At 41.6% G+C, this 21,364-nt stretch overlaps 1 protein-coding gene and 1 long non-coding RNA gene across 2 annotated transcripts in view; one reads left to right on the forward strand and one right to left on the reverse strand.

The window, feature by feature from the left end:
* The first annotated feature begins 10,083 nt into the window (after nt 1–10,083).
* PAXBP1 (PAX3 and PAX7 binding protein 1) overlaps nt 10,084–21,364 on the forward strand; it is a 32,583-nt gene continuing 21,302 nt past the window's right edge. The window contains exons 1-7 of the mRNA XM_015092372.3: nt 10,084–10,601; nt 12,131–12,259; nt 16,640–16,816; nt 18,461–18,682; nt 19,550–19,653; nt 20,209–20,426; nt 20,941–21,130. Coding sequence (XP_014947858.2) covers nt 10,238–10,601; nt 12,131–12,259; nt 16,640–16,816; nt 18,461–18,682; nt 19,550–19,653; nt 20,209–20,426; nt 20,941–21,130 — 1,404 coding nt within the window. The 5' untranslated portion in view covers nt 10,084–10,237. The remainder of the gene's footprint in view (nt 10,602–12,130; nt 12,260–16,639; nt 16,817–18,460; nt 18,683–19,549; nt 19,654–20,208; nt 20,427–20,940; nt 21,131–21,364) is intronic.
* On the reverse strand, nt 18,668–20,942 carry LOC132658315 (uncharacterized). Its single transcript, XR_009597756.1, has 2 exons — nt 20,589–20,942; nt 18,668–19,681 (listed from the first exon to the last, which is right to left on the reverse strand). It is a non-coding gene; the product is annotated as an uncharacterized LOC132658315 (long non-coding RNA).

Raw genomic sequence — 21,364 nt, forward strand, 5'->3', positions numbered from 1 at the left:
ATAATTCTGGAAAGAAATGCTCCAAAAATTAAGTGTTAAGATGAATGACAATTATTATTTCCTTCTTTGTATTGTTCTGCATTTTCTAAATTTCTAAAATAAAGTAATGCAGGTAGCACTTTTATAATTAGATAAGGGACTTCCCTGGTGGCTCAGATGGTAAAGAATTCACCTGCAATGCAGGATACCTGGGTTCATTCTGTGGGTTGAGAAGATCCCCTGGAGAATGGAATGGCTATCCACTCCAGTATTCTTGCCTGGAGAATCCCATGGACAGATGAGCCTGGTGGGCTACAGTCCATGGGGAAGCAAAGCATCGGACAAGACTAAGCAACTAATACTTTCAAAGGTTGTTTTTTAAAGTCCACTTCATTTTTTCAAAAATTTGGAGCTTGGGGACTTCTCTGGTGGTCTAGTGATTGAGAATCTGCCTGCCAGTGCAGGAGAGACAGGTCTGAACCCTAGTCTAGGAAGATCCTGCATGCCTGAACACTTCAGAGCCTGTGATCCACAATATGAGAAGCCACCACAATGAGACGCCCATGAACTGCAGCTAGAGTGTAGACCCCACTCACTGCAACTAGAGAAAGTCCACAAGCAGCAATGAAGACCCAGCACAACCAAAAATTAACAAGCAAATAGAATATTTTAAAAGATCTGAAAAATTCGAAGCTTGATTTGATGCCTCCCTCTGTACTCATATTATAATGTTACTGTGTGTTTGCTGCCCTGGAGTAAAATTAAATAGTACAGAAAAAAGACGCATTCCTTCATCTTTATTCCCAAAAGAGATACTTGTAACTCTGTTGCCTTTGATAAGGTATCTGCTTTTGCCTTTTTCCCCAAGAAGGAAAGACAGCAATGTCTGAACGATTTTGAGCTAATAGAGGTGAATTCTCTTAGAAAGGATGCATAGCTATTTTTGCTTCTGTATTGGTTGTATAGTCCTTAGATGTATTTATAAAGTGTTTATTGTGAATGTAATATAAATATCACATGGTACTATGATTATGAATTGTACTTGTTGACATAGTAACACCAGAAGATATGAAACACGAAATCATACAAAATGGTGTTATTATTCAGTCACTAAGTTGTGGCCGACTCTCTGTGAGCCCGTGGACTGCAGCACGCCAGGGTTCCCTGTCCTTCACTATCTCCCAGAGTTTGCTCAAACTCATGTCCATTGTGTCGATGATGTGATCCAACCACCTCTTCTGTTCTCCCTTCTCTGTCTGCCCTCAAGTTTTCCCAGCAGCAGGGTCTTTTCCAATGAGTCGGCTTTTTGCATCAGGTGGCCAAAGTATTGGAGAAGGGCAATTGGAGAAAGGCAAACCACTTCAGTATTCTTGCCTTGAGAACCCCATGAACAGTATGAAAAGGCAAGAATACCACTGGAGTGGGTTGCTGTTTCCTTCTGCAAAGGGTCTTCCCAACCCAGAGACGGAACCTGCCTCTCCTGCATTGCCAGTGGATTCTTCACCCCTGGGCCACCTGGGAAGCTAGCAGCGAAAACAACAACAACAACAACAACAACAACAACCCAAATCTCCTCTCCCAGGAAGCTTACATTTTACTTTGTTAATGCAAAACAGTCTTCGATAAATCAAGGACAAGAAATTTAATGAAATAATTAAATGTTTTCTCCAGCTTTTTGCCCCCCAGAATAGAATTCTTGAGTTATTTAGGAAGAAAGGAAAAATTTGTAGACCAGGAATTCCTAGACTATTAGATTTTGCATGCCACATAAAATTTTTAGATATAATAAACAATTTGGGGGGACTTATAGCTTTCACTACTTTTCAGTTTGTCAAATAAGGGTACGAAAACAAACAAAATATACCATCATCATTATTTCATTTAAGGAAAGAGATTTTAGTATCTTAATATGGAGGAGGAAGATCACCTCAGAACAAAGCACCATTTTCTTCCCCCTGATAAGAGACATCTGGCTACTATACATGCGCAGACTGTTCGTGTGCTTCTCATTTGGCAACTGACTAGAGAAAACTTCACGGGCTCACAGAGCTACCTTTGGTAATCATCGTCTCAGACTACAGAGTCTAATACTGAGTTGGTAAACAAAACAAACAAAAGTGGTTTGCCTATTTTGTCTGAAATCATGGGTCAGTTATTCCATGCAAACTCACAATTTAGTAGAAAAAAAACTAATTGGAATTATTGCTTGGCAAGGTAACTTTAAAAAGCACTGGGTATGGCACATATACACAGTGGAATATTACTCAGCTATAAAAAGGAATGCATTTGAGTCCAAATGAGGTGGATGAACCTAGAGCCTACTACACAGAGGGAAGTAAGTCAGAAAGAGAAAGACAAATATCATGTATTAATGCATATACATGGAATCTAGAAAGATAGTACTGATGATCCTACTGGCAGGGTGGCAAAGGAGATGCAGACATTTTGTGACACAGAAGGGGAAAGAGAGGGTTGGACGATATGAGAAAATAGCATGGAAACATGCATTACCACATATAAAAAAGATAGCCAGTGGGCATTCGAGGCATGACACAAGGAACCCAAAGCCAGTGCTGCGTGACAACCTGGAGGAGAGGGATGGGAAGGGTGGGGGGGTTTCAAGAGGGAGGGGACATAGGTATATCTAATGTTGACTCATGTTGATGAATGGCAAAAACCGTCACAGTAGTGTAATTAGCCTCTAATTAAGAAAAAAAAAATCTCGGGGGACCTCCCTGGCAGTCCAATGAAGATTTTGCCTTCTGATGAGGGGGTGTGGGTTCGATCCCTGGTCTAGGAGCTAAGATCACACAGGACTCACAGCTAAAAAAAATGAAAGGTAAAACAGAAGCAATATTATTTAAAAAAATTCAAGAAAGACTCTAAAAATGGTCCATGTGATCAAAAAATACAACAAAATTTATTTTCTTAAAAAAACACTTAACTGATTCAAACAAAATGATGGATGGAAGCATTCTATGAAAGCAGTCTTTGTCTAAAAACACTCCAACATTAAATAGTGATGATATGCTGTAAACAGTCAGTTTAATACTCAGTGCACAGAGCAGTTTATAAAATAATTAGTTTCAAAAAAAATAAAATAATTAGTTTCAGATCGTATACTGGCTGACAGACGATGAAAGCAGCTCTTCTGTCTCAGGAATTTAATTTCCACAAGGCTTGTAACCTCTAGAAGGGCCTTTGGCTTGTGTTAGCAGCAAGATAACTTCTGAATCTTTAACTTTGCCCTTCAATTATCTGAATAGGTAGATTATAAAAGTTATAAATACATCCTGGCTTTTCATTTGTTAGCTTGCTTTAAAACACCCAGTGTTCTCCTCTCTATCCATATTTAATCATCACTTTCATACTGGAAGACCTTTTTGAAGTTTCGGGCCAAGATATTAACACAGTCTGCTCTGAACCTTATCTTTCTTACCTCTGTCCTAATCATGTTACTGCAAATCCGTCTCTTGGCGCTGGCACTGGTGTCTACAGGCTGACCAGGCACAATTTGAAGCTTTTGTGATGAGAACTGGAGTTCAGTTTCACCAACGAAACACTCTGCTGGAATCAGAACTTAATGCTGAACAGCCAGAATATAAGAACTTAGAGTAATGCGAGTAGAATGGAAGCCAGATGTTATTAACTTTCTCTACTAACTGGAAGAAAATGTTACAGAGGACACTCTCAGCCTAGATCATCTTTCTAGCTTTCAAAAGTGAGTCATGGGTGGGAAGATTTCAAATGCAGTCAAAGAAAACCAGTGAAAAGAGCCAGTTGTGTATGAAATCTTGAGCTTGGGATCTTTTGCTTCAACCTGCAACTTAAATCTCAAGTGAAATTTTGACAGAATGGTGTAGGCAAACAGACACTGTGGTAGGAGTACAAACTGGTATGGTTGGGAGTGGGCGGAATGAATGAATGGGGTTAAAAAGTATATAAGTCATGGGAATGCAGTGATAAAATATAACTTGACTTGGTAAATAACACTATATTACAAAAAATATTATATTACATATTTGAAAGTTGCTAAGAGAATGGATCTTAAAAGTTCTCATGGCAAGACAAAAACTTTGTAGCTATGCATGGTGATGAAAGCTAACTACACTCTTGTGATCATTTTGCAATGTATGTAAATATTGTATAATTCTGTTGTGCATGTGAAACCAATATAATATTATATGTCAGGTGACTTCATTTGTATTTCCCTGGTGGCTCAGTGGTAAAGAATCTGCCTGTAATTAGGAGATGTGGATTTGATATTTGGATCAGGAAGGTCCCCTGGAGAAGGAAATGGCAACCCACTCCAGTATTCTTGCCTGAAATCCCATGGACAGAGGAGTTTGGCAGGCTATATAGCCCATGGGGTCACAAAAGAGTTGGACATGACTTAGCAGCTGAACAATAATTCCATCAAAAAAATTTTTTTAACTGGTATGCTGCTATAGAGAGCAGCTTAGAATTGGCAAAATTACAAGTGCACACCTGTGGATCTAGTAATTTCAATACCAATTCATCCTACTTGTGACCATTTTTCAAAGCTTTTCATCACAGTATTGATTATCATAGCAAGACTGGAAAAAACATTAATACCAATTCTTATGAAACTACTTAAATATTAATAAATTATGGTACATTTGGGGCTTCCCTGGTAGCTCAGAGGTTAAAGCGTCTGCCTGCAATGTGGGAGACCCGGGTTCAATCCCTGGGTTGGGAAGATCCCCTGGAGAAGGAAATAGCAACCCACTCCAGTATTCTTGCCTGGAGAATCCCATGGACGGAGGAGCCTGGTGGGCTACAGTCCACGGGGGTCACAAAGAGTCGGACATGACTGAGTGACTTCACTTTCACTTTCATGGTACATTTGAACAATGGGTCACTATGCAGATTGGTAGAAGGGACAACACTTTACGAACAGATATGAACTGATGTTCAATGCATGTTAAACTAAAAAAGTAATTTACACATTGTATTAGAAAAAGGTAATTCATAAAACACACATCTTCATTTTTATGTGCAAACAATATCTCTTGTTGTTCCGTCACTAAGATGTGTCCGACTGTTTGTGACTCCATGAACTGAAGCATGTCAAGCTTCCCTGTCCTTCACTTTCTCCGATAGTTTCCTCAAACTCATGGCCATTGAGTCAGTAATGCCATCCAACCATCTCACCCTCTGCCACCCCCTTCTCCTGTCCTTAATCTTTCCCAGCATCAGGGTCTTTTCCAATGAGTAGGCTCTTCAAAGCAGGTGGACAAAGTATTAGAGCTTCAGCTTCAGCATCAGTCCTTCCAATGAATATTCAGGGTTGATTCCCTTTAGGAGTGACTGGTTTGTTCTCCTTGCAGACCAAGGGACTCTCAAGAAGACGAGTCTTCTCCAGCACAATTCAAAAGCATCAATTCTTCAACACTCAACCTTCTTTATGGTCCAACTCTCACATCTGTACACGACTGTTGGAAAAACCATAGGTTTGACTATCCAGACCTTTGTTGACAAAGTGATGCCTCTGTTTGTAATACGCTGTCTAGATTGGTCATAGCTTTTCTTCCAAGGAGCAAGTGTCTTAACTTCATGGCTGCAGTCACCATCTGCAGTGATTTTAGAGCCCAAGAAAATAAAGTCTGTCAGTGTTTCCACTTTCCCCCCATCTATTTGCCATGAAGTGATGAGACTAGATGCCATGGTCTTCGTTTTTTGAATATTGAGTTTTAAGCCAGCCTTTTCACTCTCCTCTTTCACTTTCATCAAGAGGCTCTTTAGATCCTCTTTGCTTTCTGCCATAAGGGTGGTGTCATCTGCGTATCTGAGGTTATTTATATATCTCCTGGCCATCTTGATTCCAACTTGCGAGTCATCCAGCCCAGCATTTTGTATGATGTACTCTGCATATAAGTTAAATAAGCAGGATGACAATATACAGCCTTGATGTACTCCTTTCCTAATTTTGAACCAGTTCATTGTTCTATGTCTGGTTCCAACTGTTGCTTCTTGTCCTACATATAGGTTTCTCAGGAGACAAATGAAATTGTCTGTTATTCCCATCTCTTTAAGAATTTTCCACAGTTTGTTGTGATACACATAGTCAAAGGTTTTAGTGTAGTCAATGAAATGGAAGTAGATGGGTTTTTTTTGGGCGGGGGAGGGGGGGAACTCTCTTACTTTTTCTTTGACCCAACAGATACTGGCAATTTGATCTCTGCCTTGTCTAAATTCAGCTTTTACATCTGGAAGTTCTTGGTTCATATGCTGCTGGATTTTGAGCACTGCTTTGCTAGCATGTGAAATGAGTGCAACTGCACAGTAATCTGAGCATTCTCTGGCATTGCCTTTCTTTGGGATTGAATAAAAGCTGACTTTTTCAGTCCTGTGGCCACTGCTGAATTTTCCAAATTTCCTGGCGTATTGAGTGCAGCACTTTCACAGCATATTTTAGGATTTGAAATAGCTCAGCTGGAATTCCATCACCTCCACTACCTTTGTTCTAAGTGATGCTTCCTAAGGCCCCCTTGACTTCACACTCCAGGATGTCTGGCTCTAGGCATGTGACAACACCATCGTGGTTATCTGGGTCATTAAGACATTTTTGTACAGTTCTGTGTATTCTCTCCACCTCTTCTTAATCTCTTCTGTTTCTGCTAGATCCTTGCCGTTTCTGTCCTTTATTGAGCCATTTTTGGTCCATTTTTGCAGGAAATGTTCCCTTGGAATCTCCAGTTTTCTTGAAGAGATCTCTAGTCTTTCCCATTCTATTATTTTCCTCTGTTTCTTTGCATTGTTCACTTAAGGCTATCTTATCTCTCCTTGCTATTCTCCGGAACTCTGCATTTAGTTGGGTATACTTTTCCTTTCTCCTTTGCCTTTCACTTCTTCTTTTCTCCTGCTATTTGTAAGGCTTCTTTAGACAACCACTTGCCTTATGGCATTTTTCTTTGGGATGGTTTTGGTCACCACCTCCTGTATAATGTTACAAACCTCCATCCATAATTCTTTAGGCACTCTATAAGATTTAATCCTCTGAATCTATTCATTACCTTTACTGTATAATCATAAGGGTTTTGATTTAGGTCATACCTGAATGGTCTAGTGGCTTTCCCTACTTTCCTCAGTTTAAGTCTGAATTTGCAATAAGGAGCTCATGATCTGAGCCATGGTCAGCTCCCAGTCTTGTTTTTGCAGACTGTATAGAGCTTCTCCATCTTTGGCTACAAAGAATATAATTAATCTGCTTTTGGTATTGACCATCTGATGATGCCCATGTGCAGAGTTGTTGCTTGTGTTGGAAAAGGGTGTTTGCTATGATCAGTGTGTTCTCTTGGCCTTTGCCCTGCTCCATTTTGTACTCCAAGGCCAAACTTGCCTGTTACTCCAGGTATCTCTTGACTTCCTACTTTTGCATTCCAACCCGCTATGATGAAAAGGATCTCTTTTTGGTGTTAGTTATAGAAGGTCTTATAGGTCTTCACAGAAAGAATCAACTTCAGCTTCTTCAGCCTCAGTGGTTGGGGTACAGGCTTGGATTACTGTGATACTGAATGGTTTGCCTTGCAAACGAACTGAGATCATTCTGTTGTTTCTGAAATTGCATTCAAGTACTACATTTTGGACTCTTTTATTGACTATGAGGGCTATTCCATTTCTTCTAAGGGATTTTTGCCCACAGTAATAAATATAATGGTGTGAATTAAATTCCTGAGATCCCACTAGAGACTGAGATAGATCTCCCTATCAGTGTTGAAGATCTCCTTCAGAGGCATGGGTTGGCAGTAGCCTGCCTCAGGGACAGGGTCACCGGCAGCAGCAATTCTGGGAGGTATGTGTTGGCATAAGTCCTTTTTGAAGGTTGCCAGCAGTTCTACCATAGAGCCTGTAGACTCCAGTATTGAGTTGCATCAGTGCATAACTAACACAGCATAGATCCAAATACCAGCAGACAATTGGATTAGCGCTTTACTGAGCATGGCCCTGCCCACCAGAGCAATACCCACATTTTTCCACAACCAGTCCCTCCCACCAGGAAGCAAGAACTATAATCCCACAGCCTCCAGAAAACCAGGATCACACAAAGCTAACCAAAATCATCATATAGATAACAGTCTTGTGGTTCTCAAGGATGCTATCAGCCATACCATGCTGATAGCCACTTGAGGGCCACCCAAGACTTGACAGCTCATGGTAGAGAGTTCTGAGAAAACGTAGTCCACTGGAGAAGGGCATGGCAAACCACTTCAGTATTCCTGCCTCGAAAACCCCATGAACAGTATGAAAAAACAAAAAAAGTACGACACTGAAGGATGAGCTCCCCAGGTCAGTAGGTGTCCAATAGGCTACTGTGGAAGAGGGGAGAAATAACTCCAAAAAGAATGAAGAGGCTGGGCCAAAGTGGAAATATAGCCAAGTTGTGGATGTGTCTGGTGGTGAAAGTAAGGTCTGATACTGTAAAGAACAATATTGCATCAGTTCAGTTCAGTTCAGTCACTCAGTCATGTCCGACCCTTTACGACCCCATGAATCGAAGCACACCAGGCCTCCATGTCCATCACCAACTCCCAGAGTTCACTCAGACACACGTCCATCGAGTCAGTGATGCCATCCAGCCATCTCATCCTCCGGCGTCCCCTTCTCCTCCTGCCCCCAATCCCTCCCAGCATCAGAGTCTTTTCCAATGAGTCAACTCTTCGCATGAGGTGGCCAAAGTACAGGAGTTTCAGCTTCAGCATCATTCGTTCCAAAGAAATCCCAGGGCTGGTCTCCTTCAGAATGGACTGGTTGGATCAAGGGACTCTCAGGAGTCTTCTCCAACACCACAGTTCAAAAGCATCAATTCCTTGGTGCTCAGCCTTCTTCACAGTCCAATTCTCACATCCATACATGACTACTGGAAAAACCATAGACTTAACTAGACGACCTTAGTCAGCAAAGTAACGTCTCTGCTGTTGAATGTGCTAGGAAGCTATAATGTTAGGTTCGTGAATCAAGGTAAATTGGATTTAGTCAAGCAGGAGAGGGTAAGAGTAAACACCAACATTTTAGGAATCAGTGAACTAAAATGGATGGGAATGGGTGCATTTAACTGAGAAGTTCTCTGGAGGATCATAAAACTTTTAACATTGCCAGCGAACTGGAAGGTGCCTAGAAATGGATGGGAATACCTCTTGTAACCTTTTGAATTTTGAAACAAGGAAATTCACATATAGGCACATAGGCGAAGAAGGCCTTACATTTGGTGACACAATGAGAAAGTCTGTGAGCTCAACTTCAGAGTCAAATGTGCCCTTGCCAGTTTAAAGGGTTACGTCTGTGACATACGTCTCAAATGTGTCTCGCTACGTCGATTTTTTTCCTACACTTGTTTCTGAAATCAGCCAAGTTGAGGAACTGCTAACAAACTTGGCCTTCTTCTGAAAAGACCAAGGACACTTTTGCTTTCATTGTAATAAAGGGAAAGGTGCTATTAAAAAAAAAAAAAAAAGGCCAAATAATATTTTACCCTATATGACATTCCGTCTTTTTCAAAGTACTCTTAAATCACGAAAGGTGTAGAAATACGGAGTACTAACAAGGTTAGGCATACTAATGTATCACGGCTCAGTAATCTGGCCTAGAGAATTCCATGCACTGTATAGTCCAAGGTGTCGCAGAGTCGGACACGACTGAGCGATCTTCATTTCACTTCACTCAGTTCAGTCTCAAGAAAAAATATCGCATCCTTGGGATTCCACTTCCAGCTCCTCCCTACTTCCTCCCGCTCCACCTTGGGTCTCCTCCTTCCTTCGCCACTACTTCTCCGCCCTTTCCCCGTCTCCTCCTTCACTATCCGCTCCTCCCAGGGCCTGTCGGGAGGTTTCCTCGCGTGACTACGTCAGTGAGGGAGACGCACTGCAGCACCCGGGGCTGACTCTGTCCTCTCGTCTCTATGATCCTCTTTGTGACCGGCCGGACGGCGCCGGACTCCCAGAGTTCCGTGCCAATAGTCCTCCGGGCCGACAGGGGGACGCCGCGGGTGGGTCGGCGGGAACAAAACAAAACAGAACTGACGTTCTCGCGAGAGGCGCTGAGTTCTCTCCAATCAGTGATCGCGTGAGCGCCTGCGCGCTCCCCGCGGTGCGCGGTAGCTGGGAAAGGGAAGCGAGGAGCCGGGCTGGACTCCCGGGGAGATCGCGCGTGCGCTGTCTCGAGCTCGGCGCTGCCGGGGCGGCGGAGTTGGGAGCCGGCTGGTGTGTGTGTGTGAGAGCGCTGTACGGGACGTGGGGCAATGTTCCGAAAGGCCCGGCGGGTGAACGTGCGCAAGCGGAATGACTCGGAGGAGGAGGAGCGAGAGCGCGATGAGGAGCAGGAGCCCCCGCCGTTGCTGCCGCCGCCGCCTGGCACCGGCGAGGAGCCTGGCCCCGGCCCGGGCCCCGGCGGCGGCGGAGGCGACAGGGCCCCCGCGGGCGAGTCCCTGCTAGGCCCGGGGCCGCCGCCGCCGCCGCCGGCCGCGCTGACCTCGGGGACGGAGGCCGGGGGCTGCCTCCCCGGCGGCGCGGAGCCCGGCAACGGGCTGAAGCCGCGCAAGAGGCCGCGCGAGAACAAAGAGGTGCCCCGGGCCAGCCTGCTCAGCTTCCAGGACGAGGACGAAGGTAAACCGCCGCGCCTTGGGGGGCCTCCCGGACCCCAGGATCTCTACCCTAGCTAGACCTCCACCGCGGGTTCCTGCGTTCCCTGGACGCTCCCAGCCTCAGCATCCCCGCCCCGGGAACCGAGTCGCTTCTTCCCGCCGCGACCGGCTGCACGTTTCCCCCCGCCTCCGGCCTTCTGCGCAGGCGGGGGGTGGGGGTGGGGGCTGGGGACGTGTTCCCGCGCCGCCGCGGGCCTTCTCTTAACTACCGCCTCCTCCTCGCCGGCCTCCCGAGCATCCCCTGTTCCGAGGGGCTGGGGACCTAAGACCAGTCATTATGAGTTTTTTTCACCTGGAAATTCATTGCCTCCTGTCCTGCCTCGTTCCTAGCCGCTGTGTTTTAGGGAGAACCAGACTGCTCTAGTTTCTAGACGGCTCCCTGGACTGCTCTGGGCACGTTCTCCGGACCTTCGTAGGTCACCGTGCCCACGCCTCTTGGCATGCTCGTCCTGGTCAGATATCCTTGAGTAGGAAGGGGCCAGACATCCTTGACCAGGAAGGCTGAGTGTGCCAAGAGGAGTGCTAGGTCTGGAAAGAGAAGCCCGGAGTTGAAGCTCTGGTTCTGAGTCACTTTGGGTCAGCCCTTGGCGATCGCCGATCCTGTTTCCGATCCTGTTTCCCTGTAAAAGCAAATAGGGGTACAAATGTACGACCTTAACTCGCATTAACATTTGGACCGTGAAAAGAGACGGTGTAATGGCAATTCAAGGCGGTTTATCCAATCTGGTGTGAGGGGCCAGGCTACAGTGGATTTAGATGTCTGATCGTAGAAGAGCCTTCTATCATTTTACTTCCCCAGTTGTTGAGTGTATGTTTGTATAATCCAGTTAAGTCTATGTTATGAAAAAAGAAGTTTAGGCTTTTGGAAATCTGACTTGCATCTTGATGCGCAGTGCTTTCTTGTTTCCAGTAATAGGCCGTTTCTGAAGTTTGCCAGGAGTACAGTCACATTTTTGTTTTCGCTGATGTAGGGACAGCTTGGTAAAGTGTTTGCATTCGACTTTTACAGTTTTCAAATCAAAGATGATGTTTACGCCATCGAAATTTATTTTTGACAAGTTGATTAGCTCTCAGCTTGGTCTTGAAATAACTGTGTCCATGTGTGATGGGTATAGAGTTAACTCAGTCTTGACAGCTCTGTAAACTAGCACCTTTTGATTTTGGATATTTTATTTAATATACCTTAAGAATTTGATAATTAAGTGCTTTTTTGAAGATCTCTTTTCCTCTCCTGAAATGAATTATTTAAGAAAGACAGTAGAACACAGAACTTTGTGTAGTTACATGTGTTATGCCTTTAAAAAGTCTCAGATTGGCATTTTATTCCATATTATGAGGTTGATTCAGTTTTTGGAAGCCTATTACGGATTTTAAGTAATTTCAAATTATGTAATGATTTGGAATGTTTGAGTATATTTAGAAGAATTCAAAAGTTAAAATGGAAAATATTCTCTGAAAATAGTTGCTACAGATTTTGTTTATTTTTTAAAGAAACTGAAGAAGTTTTCAAAGTGAAGAAATCCAGTTACAGCAAAAAGATAGTAAAATTGCTTAAGAAAGAATATAAAGAAGATCTTGAAAAATCTAAGATTAAGACAGAACTCAACTCATCTGCCGACAGTAAGTACTAATTTGATTCTTTTGAAGTGACAAAATGAAACTCTGATAGGGATTGAATAGATTTGATGTATATATAGTGAACTTGTTTGCTTGATTCTGTCAGTGTCAAGGGCTCAAGTTCAGAATGATGCAGTTTTATTTGATTCCAACATGACTGCATTGTGAATGCGTTATTTAAAAAGACAGAACCATTGCCACTGGCGTGTTTCTGCTGCAGTGACTAAATTCTTCCAGTTTTCTGACTAGTGCTGCGAGTGCTGTTGAGCAGAGAGGTTTCCCACTTAAACCTGAAACACAGTTTGTTTCTTTTTGAAGGAGTACTGTGCAAATTCCTGTACTTGTATTCTGTACTGGTATTTTGTAGAGACAAGTTTTGGGTTCCTTTGGTTTTATTTACACAGTCATTTTAATTCGTCGAGAGCTTTTAGGAACCCCCTAAGTCTAAGGTTGTTAATGTTCCCATTTAGCAGCCTTATCAGATACATGAATGCACACTCCTGGGTGTGTGGCACCTGTCTACATTGTACAAAACATCTCTTATGTCCTCTCACAACCTAAGTTAAACTTTTAAGCATTTATTTGTCCTTAGGAAAGTGATTTCATGATAATACGCTGTGGTCTAGTTATTCTCATGCAAATGTTTTAGGGAGATCTTTTTATTTTGTGAAATTAAAGATAGAATTATTATTGCCCAGTTCTCCACTATAGGCTTGATGTGGGAACGTATGTCATTGTATCTCAAGTTTGCAGTCTAATTTTGGAGACATCACTTCAGTGTATAACTGGATCCCGAATTTGGCAAAATGTCTAGTGAGTGACTTAAAGCTTAACTACACTTTTCTTTTTAGAGATGGGTGAAGGAATGCTTCATAGATGAAGTGGAATTTGAAGCTGGTTTTTGATCTTTTAAATTGCAAAGAAAATAGGGGAGGTGTGGGGCTATTATCAGAGACTTGCTGTTTTGGAAAAGAGCAAGTACATGTGACAGGCTGAATAGATGATTTGTGGGGGATGCAGAGGTTTAAGGTGAAAGGTACGTTGCTGACAGATTGTGAAGGATGTTTAGTATCTAGTATGGGGTTTAGAGTTGCCATTTCAGGGGCCTGCCAGGATGGTGACATGATAAATGACTTTTGAAATCTTAACCTGGTGTTAGCATGCAGCATGGATTGGCACAAGGAAATATTAGAGGCCTAAAGAAGTTTAAATGCAAGGGCCAGCTTTAATCCAGGAATAGTGGGTTTAAAAAGGTCTTAGTTGAGCAAGACTAAGGCTTTTCCTGACTCAGTGGGAAATTCTAGGTGAATTTAAAATGTTTGCTGTGGTTGTGGGGAAAGAAATAGAAAAAGATTATTTGAGAAGTATTCCAAGGGAAGAATTGATAGACATAATGTATGTTTCAGCTATTAGATCTAAAAGAAATAGATTTGAGCTTTTGTGCCAGGTGACTGAGAGGATAATTGTGTGTGATATACAGAAATAGGGAATGCAGGTGGGAGGAGGAGTATTTTTAGGGGAACTGATTAGTTTGGAGTCTAGGAAGCTGCTTCAGTTTTTCCAAATCTCTTAAGAACCAACTGTGTATGATGAAGTTGAAGAAAGCTCAGGAAAAGTGAGAACTGAGAAAAGGCCATTTACTGCTGGGTTTAAAAATTGAAGCAGGTGCAAAGTTTATGTGGCCACCTTGTTTTCATATTAACTGATTCCCTACTTAGCAGATAACTCAATTAATGTCCTCCCCAAAGGTAGAGCCTCTGTGTTATAGGTCGCTGTTCCTGTTTCACTAATCAGCTCACAGTCCCAAACTTTTCCTACCCCAGCCCTCCTTAGATAGGCAGAGGTGCATTAACTGGAAAACAAGGGTAGAAACAACTTAGAAAACCTACCTTTGGGATATTCCAAATTGATGAGTTCACCTTTGAACTTGAATTTAAGTAGAAATAGCCAGTGAATAGTTGGAGATGAAGATTTTGTTTTGGTGTTGATTGAGGTGATAATTGAAGCCAGGGGTAAATGGAATCGAGGCTGCAGCATAAAGGGAATATTCCTGAGGACCAAAGACCTCACCTGTAATAAGCATACACATGGAGAGGACAGTTTACTCAGGAGATACAAAGAGTCATAAAGTCCAAAGGAGAACAGATAGGAAAGTTTCAAGATGATGAGTGTCAGTTGTATGAAATAGTATCAGGAAGGGCGGGAAAAGGAAGGGCTGTTGGTGTGGTGGCTGGGTTTTGGGGGGCGGGCGGAGGGGGGCATCTGGCAAAAGAGACTAATTTAACTTGCCAAGCTCTGCCTGTTTAGAGGAAGGAACATGTTTTGCTCAATTGCTCAGTGATACTGTATCAGTTAGCTGTGGCTACAGCCTCTGGTTTAGTTGGTAAGCTTGGAATGGGAGATATCAAAGGCTGTTTGCCAAGGTCGAGTCTGGCAAACTGGTGAGGAAGTGGAAGGTAGCAGGTCCACACGGCTGCTTTGGAACATTTGGCAGAGAGAGCAGATGACAATAGCTAGAGAAATAGTTGGGATCATGTCGAAGTTCTTTTGCTAAAGAGAAGCCTGTGTCTCTTTGTAGACAGAATAGAGGACAGTTCTCTGTGGAGAACGTGCCCACAGTCAGAGTAGAATATGTGTGGCGTCAGGTTTCCTAAAGTAGCGAAGACACAGGCTCAAGAGGAGCCTCTTTTTATAAAGCTGTCTGAAAGGATAATACAAGACTAACAAAAATTCATCTGTCACCATGTTCTGGACTTTGTATTTGCTCTGTCACAAGCAAATAACTTGTGAACTTATTGCAACACTGAGTCTTTTAAAGTCTGCAGAAATCATCTGGGCATATTGGATCAAGTAAACCTTTTCGCAGTTCTGTTTTGTCTGTTAAAAGCCATTGATTTAATGTTAATTGAGAGCAAAAGCAAACGGGTAGTTCTTGACTCCCAGTATCTTTATGCATCTGATAAAGTGAGTTTTAAAATCTCAGCCTCAGAATGCACTTCAGAGGGAGTCTGTGGCAATGAGGTAGAGTGGTGAATTTAAAAAATTTAAGAGATCTGAAGCAGAGTGACCTAAGTCTTCTAAGTAAAGTTGTGCGGTAGGGGGTGAGGGGGGTAGGATCTTATCCCCAGGATTCTTCTTTAGGGCAGTAGGAGATGTAGGAGATGGTTTGAGAACTTTTGAAGCAGTTTTGGGGAGGGGCACATGCTAGGGAAACAACAGAAGGGTATCTTTCATATTTAGAATGAACTTTTTGTTTCACTCTTTCATTATATTCTTGGTGCCTCGTGTGTACATTGCCAGGTTCAGTGATTGAGGGTGGAAAATGCCTGTTTTTCTGCGTTTTGCCTGGGATGGAAGGTGTAATAGGACTATTTAGTTATAAGTGAAATAAACCATTTGGTATAAACCAATGTGACAGTGGTGCCACCTGGAAGCCTGTGGCAGGAAAGGAGTCTTGAAGCTGGCCTCCGGAATGGCCTGCAGAAGAGAGAGCTCTCTTCCCTGCCCTTGTGATGGAGTGTAGCGACGCCACAGCTCCCTTCCTGGTTTGCATGCGGTGGTTTTTAGTGCTAACTAGTTTCTAACTTGTCTCTGTCCCAGTTTCAGGTTGCCAGAAAAATCAGGTTTAGTCACAAACCCACTGTTCCAAACATTCAGTCATGGCAACAGCATCAGGGGTTTACACAGTGTAACTGTGACTTTTGGGTCTCCACCCTTCAGATGATGGTTATAACCTAAGATGATATCCCATAAAGTGTTCATTACAGAGAAGTTTCTATCTTGTTCTTGATAGAAAGCTGCCTCAAATGGGCTTCCCTGGTGATTCAGACGTTAAAGAATCTGCAATGCAGGAGACCCAGGTTTGATCCCTGGATCCGGAAGATCCCCTGGAGAAGGAAATGGCAACCCACTCCAGTATTCTTGCCTGGAGAATCTCATGGACAGAGGAGCCTCGGGAGCTGTAGTCCATGGGGGTCTCACAGAGTTGGACATGACTGAGAGACTAACACAAATGGATTTAGAGTTTAATGAAATACTGACATGTAAAGTGAAATAATGCTTCCAAGAGGTGAGAACAGTTACCTATGAGAGTTTAGAGGAAGAAGTTAGTTTTGGTAAAGTGGTAAAATGTCAATAAAATTAACTAAAGGTAGGGATTGGGCAGGGCCCCATGCATCCCGCTGTCTCCTGTATTGTTTCTGCCTTCTGCTTGTCTGCTGTGATCATTTCACATGTCAGTAGTTTGAGTATCTTTATAAACAATTAGAATAGTTGATGCTTTAATGAATTGAACCCATAATTGCATTAAAAGTGCCTCCTTAATTTATGGATTTTGTTTTAGATATGTTGTATTATTTATTTATTTATTTTTCAAAAATGTAGACGAACCACCTTTGGACAAAGCAGGTCATGTTAAGGACGCCAGTCTAGAAGATGGAGTTATCATCAGTGAACACGGGGAAGATGAAATGGATATGGAAAGTGAAAAGGAGGAAGAAAAGCCAAAGGCTGGTGGAGCCTTTTCAAATGCTTTATCCTCTTTAAATGTTCTCCGTCCAGGTACGTACTTGCAGATGTTCCTCAGGACTGAAGTGACCCCTCAGGAATGAGCCCTCTGTAATGATGGTCGTTAAGGAAGAAGTTAGCTAAGTGGTGTTTCTTACGACATCTGTTCCTTTTGCAAATACAGAATGAAGGAGAATTAGAAACTTCCCAAGTTCATTCTCAAAACAAACGAGGGGTTCAGGTAAATGGATAAATAGTACAAAAGTCCTTTTTTTTAAAAAATGTATTTCAGACTAAGATTTTAATTTTTTCAAGAACTGCTACCAAAAGCAAAATTGCTGCTAGCTTTATAGTCAGGGTGTTTTTTTTTTTTTTTAACATTTTAATGGAAATAGTTCTCAGATCTATTCACTGGTTAATCAGCTTTTGAATAAATACTTAGTCACCAGATTTAAATTATAAAGAGTAACCATTTAACTCATTATAAAATTTAAAAATGCTTACTCTGTGGGAACTCCTTAGAGCTTTCACTGCTATGGTTTGATCACTGGTCTGGAAACTTCCACAAGCCGTGTAAAACAGCCAAGAAAATGATAATAATTTTTTTTTTAAGTCAAAATGTTTGCTCTGGGTTTGTAAAGTTGTGAAAAATTACATGCATAGATCTAATAGCATTCTGATTGGTACAGTCTTTATGGGAAGCTGTTTGACATTATCAATCAGGAGATTTCAGATGTTCTTACTCTTTGACCTGTAATTCCATAGCTATAAATATATCCCACAGAAATAATGTTTTTATTGTAGCATTAACTGCAATGAAAAACATTTAGAAAAAATGTCTAGTAAGAGAGGAATAGCTTAGTAAGTTAAGTTACGGTGCGTTTACATGATGAGATATTCTGTGAGTGAGTGAAGTCGCCCAGTTGTGTCTGACTCATTGCGACCCCATGGACTGTAGCCTGCAAGGCTCCTCTGTCCTTTTCCAGGCAAGAATACTGGAGTGGGTTGCCATTTTCCTATCCCATAGCTACTTATATAACAAATTCAAAAAATAGCAAGGCATTAATTTTTACTGTAGGTGAAAGTGTTAATTAATTTGATTATGTAGTAGATTATGCTTTATCTATTGAATGTTGTAAACCACTAAAAATTGTTTATGCAAAACAACAACAGGGAAAAGCTTACATTTTAATATGAAGAAAAATCAGATACAGGATTATATATTCAATGTGTTTTCACGTGAACTGAAAACTATTTGCAGGTGAAATACACTCTAAATCTAATAGTGTGTTTTAGGGTTGTAAGGTGTAGATCCCTTTTTTGTTTTGTTCTCCAGTTCAGTAATAAATATGACTTTATTACTTTTGTTTATTTCTTAAAAGTGAAATATAAAAACCATTAAAATAAAACTGTTTTCATGAATTTTCCCCTCCCTGCCTTCTTGTGTATATTGCCATTGTATATATTGTCTTGTTTCCTTAGCTTCTTTCAGTTTCTGTTTAAACTAAGTTAAAAAAATGAACCAGTCATACGGCAGGCAGAGTTTGGAGAGAGGGGCGGGAATGCCAGCAAGGGATGTTAGAACATCATTTATGCATGGCTGTCTTGGAGAGATTCTTTTATCTTTCATAGTTTCAAGAAAATAGAACCTTTCTTCCTAATGTGGCATGGGTTCTAATCCTTACTGTTTGTTTCCAGGAGAAATTCCAGATGCAGCTTTTATACATGCGGCAAGGAAAAAACGTCAGATGGCCCGGGAATTGGGAGATTTCACTCCTCATGATAGTGAGCCTGGGAAAGGCCGTCTTGTTAGAGAAGATGAGAACGATGCCAGCGATGATGAAGATGATGATGAGAAACGCCGAATAGTTTTTTCTGTGAAAGAAAAGTCACAGAGACAGAAAATTGCAGAGGAAATAGGTAACTTTATTTAGTGCAGTAGTAAGCCTGTTGTTATTAAATTTTATTTGATACTACAATCAAGTAAAATGTATCTATATTTATTTAAACTATGTTTAATGTTGAAGATTCCCTCATAGCTCAGTTGGTAAAGAACTCGCCTGCAATGCAGGAGACCCTGGTTTGATTCCTGGGTCAGGAAGATCCCCTGGAGAAGGGATAGGCTGGCTACCCACTCCAGTATTCTTGGGCTTCCCTGGTGGCTCAGCTGGTAAAGGATCCGTCTGCAATGCAGGAGACCTGGGTTCAGTCCCTGGGTTGGGACGATCCCTTGAAGAAGGGAAAGGCCACCCACTCCAGTATTCTGGCCTGGAGAATTCCATGGTTCATGGGGTTGCAAAGTGTTGGAGACGACTGAGCGACTTTCACTTCACTTTCAATGCTGGAGAACTGTTCTTGCTTGGATATTAGGTGTCTTACTGGAATTTTTGGGGAAATGTAGCATGATTTTGATAGCTAATGTTTATTGAGGACTGTGTGACAGGTATTGTGCTAAGCACCCAACATGTTATAAATACATTTAATTGGTTCTTCGTTCTGAGGAGGCATTAGGTTTCATTCTTCTCTTTGTTGAATTGATGTCAAACTAACAGAGTTTAGGAAGCCTATCTAAGGTTTTAACTGTTGATACTGCCTCTTGCTTAAGGGATAACTGTGCATTAAGACAAGTAAAGCAGAAGGGTCAAATACGAGAGATCATAACAGACACTTTAATTTTAGTAAGTTTGAGTTCACGCCAATATTCTTGCTTGATTTTGTGAAATATCAGGGTAACATCTCTTCCCTTGCTGTTTTTTGGACTTATTTTCTCCCTGCTTACGGCCATAGGTATCGAGGGGAGTGACGATGACGCTCTAGTAACTGGGGAGCAGGATGAAGAGCTCAGCCGATGGGAGCAGGAGCAGATAAGGAAAGGAATCAATATCCCGCAGGTGAGAGCTAAACAGCTAAGCTTCAAACCTGAAAAAGTGAATAAAGATTTCTAGCTTATTTTGTTGAAGTCAAAAACACATTGCCAAAAAAGGAAAAACTGTCTACTGTATAGATTAAATGTTTCTTTCTTGTACAACTTTTTTTTTCTGACTTTAAAAATTATTTTGTAGAAGATGGATTTCTCAGTAGTGCAAAAATCTTACTGTAGATGAAAAACATCTTCCAAAGTATTTAAAACAACTTGTTCTATAGAAGTAAGTAGTTCAGTGGAAATGTCACACAAAGTTTCTTTTTGTTAGTGTTTTGACACAATTTAATGTCCCTCCTAACTCAAAACCTGCTCATTATTGTTTTCCTGAAAGTTATTGGAAATGAATCCAGTAATCCCATAAGAGAAATTTCATCTAGCCCTACTTTTGATTTTGAGAAGCTCTGCAGTTACTTACTTTAATTACATACTGTTTAAAAAAATGGATTTATTATTTCCTGTTAGTTTTTTATTCTTTTTGTAGTTTCAGCTACTGGTTTTAATATATATCCCATTTCTCATCTAGGTTCAAGCAAGTCAGCCCACGGAAGTGAACATGTACTACCAGAACACCTACCAGACAATGCCTTATGGTTCATCCTATGGCATTCCATATAGTTATTCAGCCTATGGATCATCTGATGCCAAATCTCAAAAAACAGATAATACAGTCCCTTTCAAAACTCCCAGTAATGAGATGACTCCCGTTACTATTGATTTGGTAAAGAAACAGCTTAAAGACAGGTAGGGCAGATCAACTTCTTAAAGACCTGTCTTCTAGCTTTCCGTTCCCTCAGGCAACATGTAGTCTGGGGTAGCAGATACAGAATATCAGCAAAGAAGATTGACTGGCCTATCTTCAGAATCTAACCAGAAGATGACTTCATACTTTGTTCTGCTACCTACTTGGATTCCTTCTGTGGAAGCCTCGAAGTTTCTTTTTTTAAATACCACTCCATGATCTGGTTGAAGACAGTTCTCAGTTTTCTCCTCTTGGACTCTGAAAAAAATGTAGTCAAGATATGGGGGGGAAGGCAAAACAGTGAGATTTTGGTTAGCCCACCGAATAACTTTATATAAGAAGTCTGTAGACTGCCATTTTCTTGAGCAAAGCAGGAGTACAGATGAAAAGATCTACTCCAAGCATTTTTATATTCTAATAGTGGAACGAAATGCATTATTAGAAATATTGCAAGTGTCCCGACAGCATAGACTTGCAGATGTAAATGTGTTATGTTTATCCTCTTCTGTTCTTAAGGTTGGACTCCATGAAAGAACTGCACAAAGCAAACCGACAGCAGCACGAGAAACACCTGCAGAGCCGAGCGGACTCCACCAGGGCCATTGAGAGACTAGAAGGGTCTTCTGGGGGTATTGGTGAACGGTATAGATTTTTGCAAGAAATGCGAGGGTATGTCCAAGACTTGCTTGAGTGTTTCAGTGAAAAGGTAAGAATGCAAAAATATTAATCTCTTTGAATAAGGCAAAACTTAGGGAGGTCTAGATTTTTATATTTCTCAGAGAATATCCACTGACTTTAGCTTTAGAAGTGATGAAAAGTCATGCTTCATTTTCTCTACTTCATTAGCAGCATTCTGTCTTAGGGGCAGTTTAGTGCCTTTGTTGAAAACAAAAAAGATAATTCAAAGCACATTTAAAGACTTTGGCAGATCCTGTCCTCG

This window comes from Ovis aries, chromosome 1 (assembly GCF_016772045.2).
Source record: "Ovis aries strain OAR_USU_Benz2616 breed Rambouillet chromosome 1, ARS-UI_Ramb_v3.0, whole genome shotgun sequence".
Classification (NCBI taxonomy): Eukaryota; Metazoa; Chordata; class Mammalia; order Artiodactyla; family Bovidae; genus Ovis; species Ovis aries.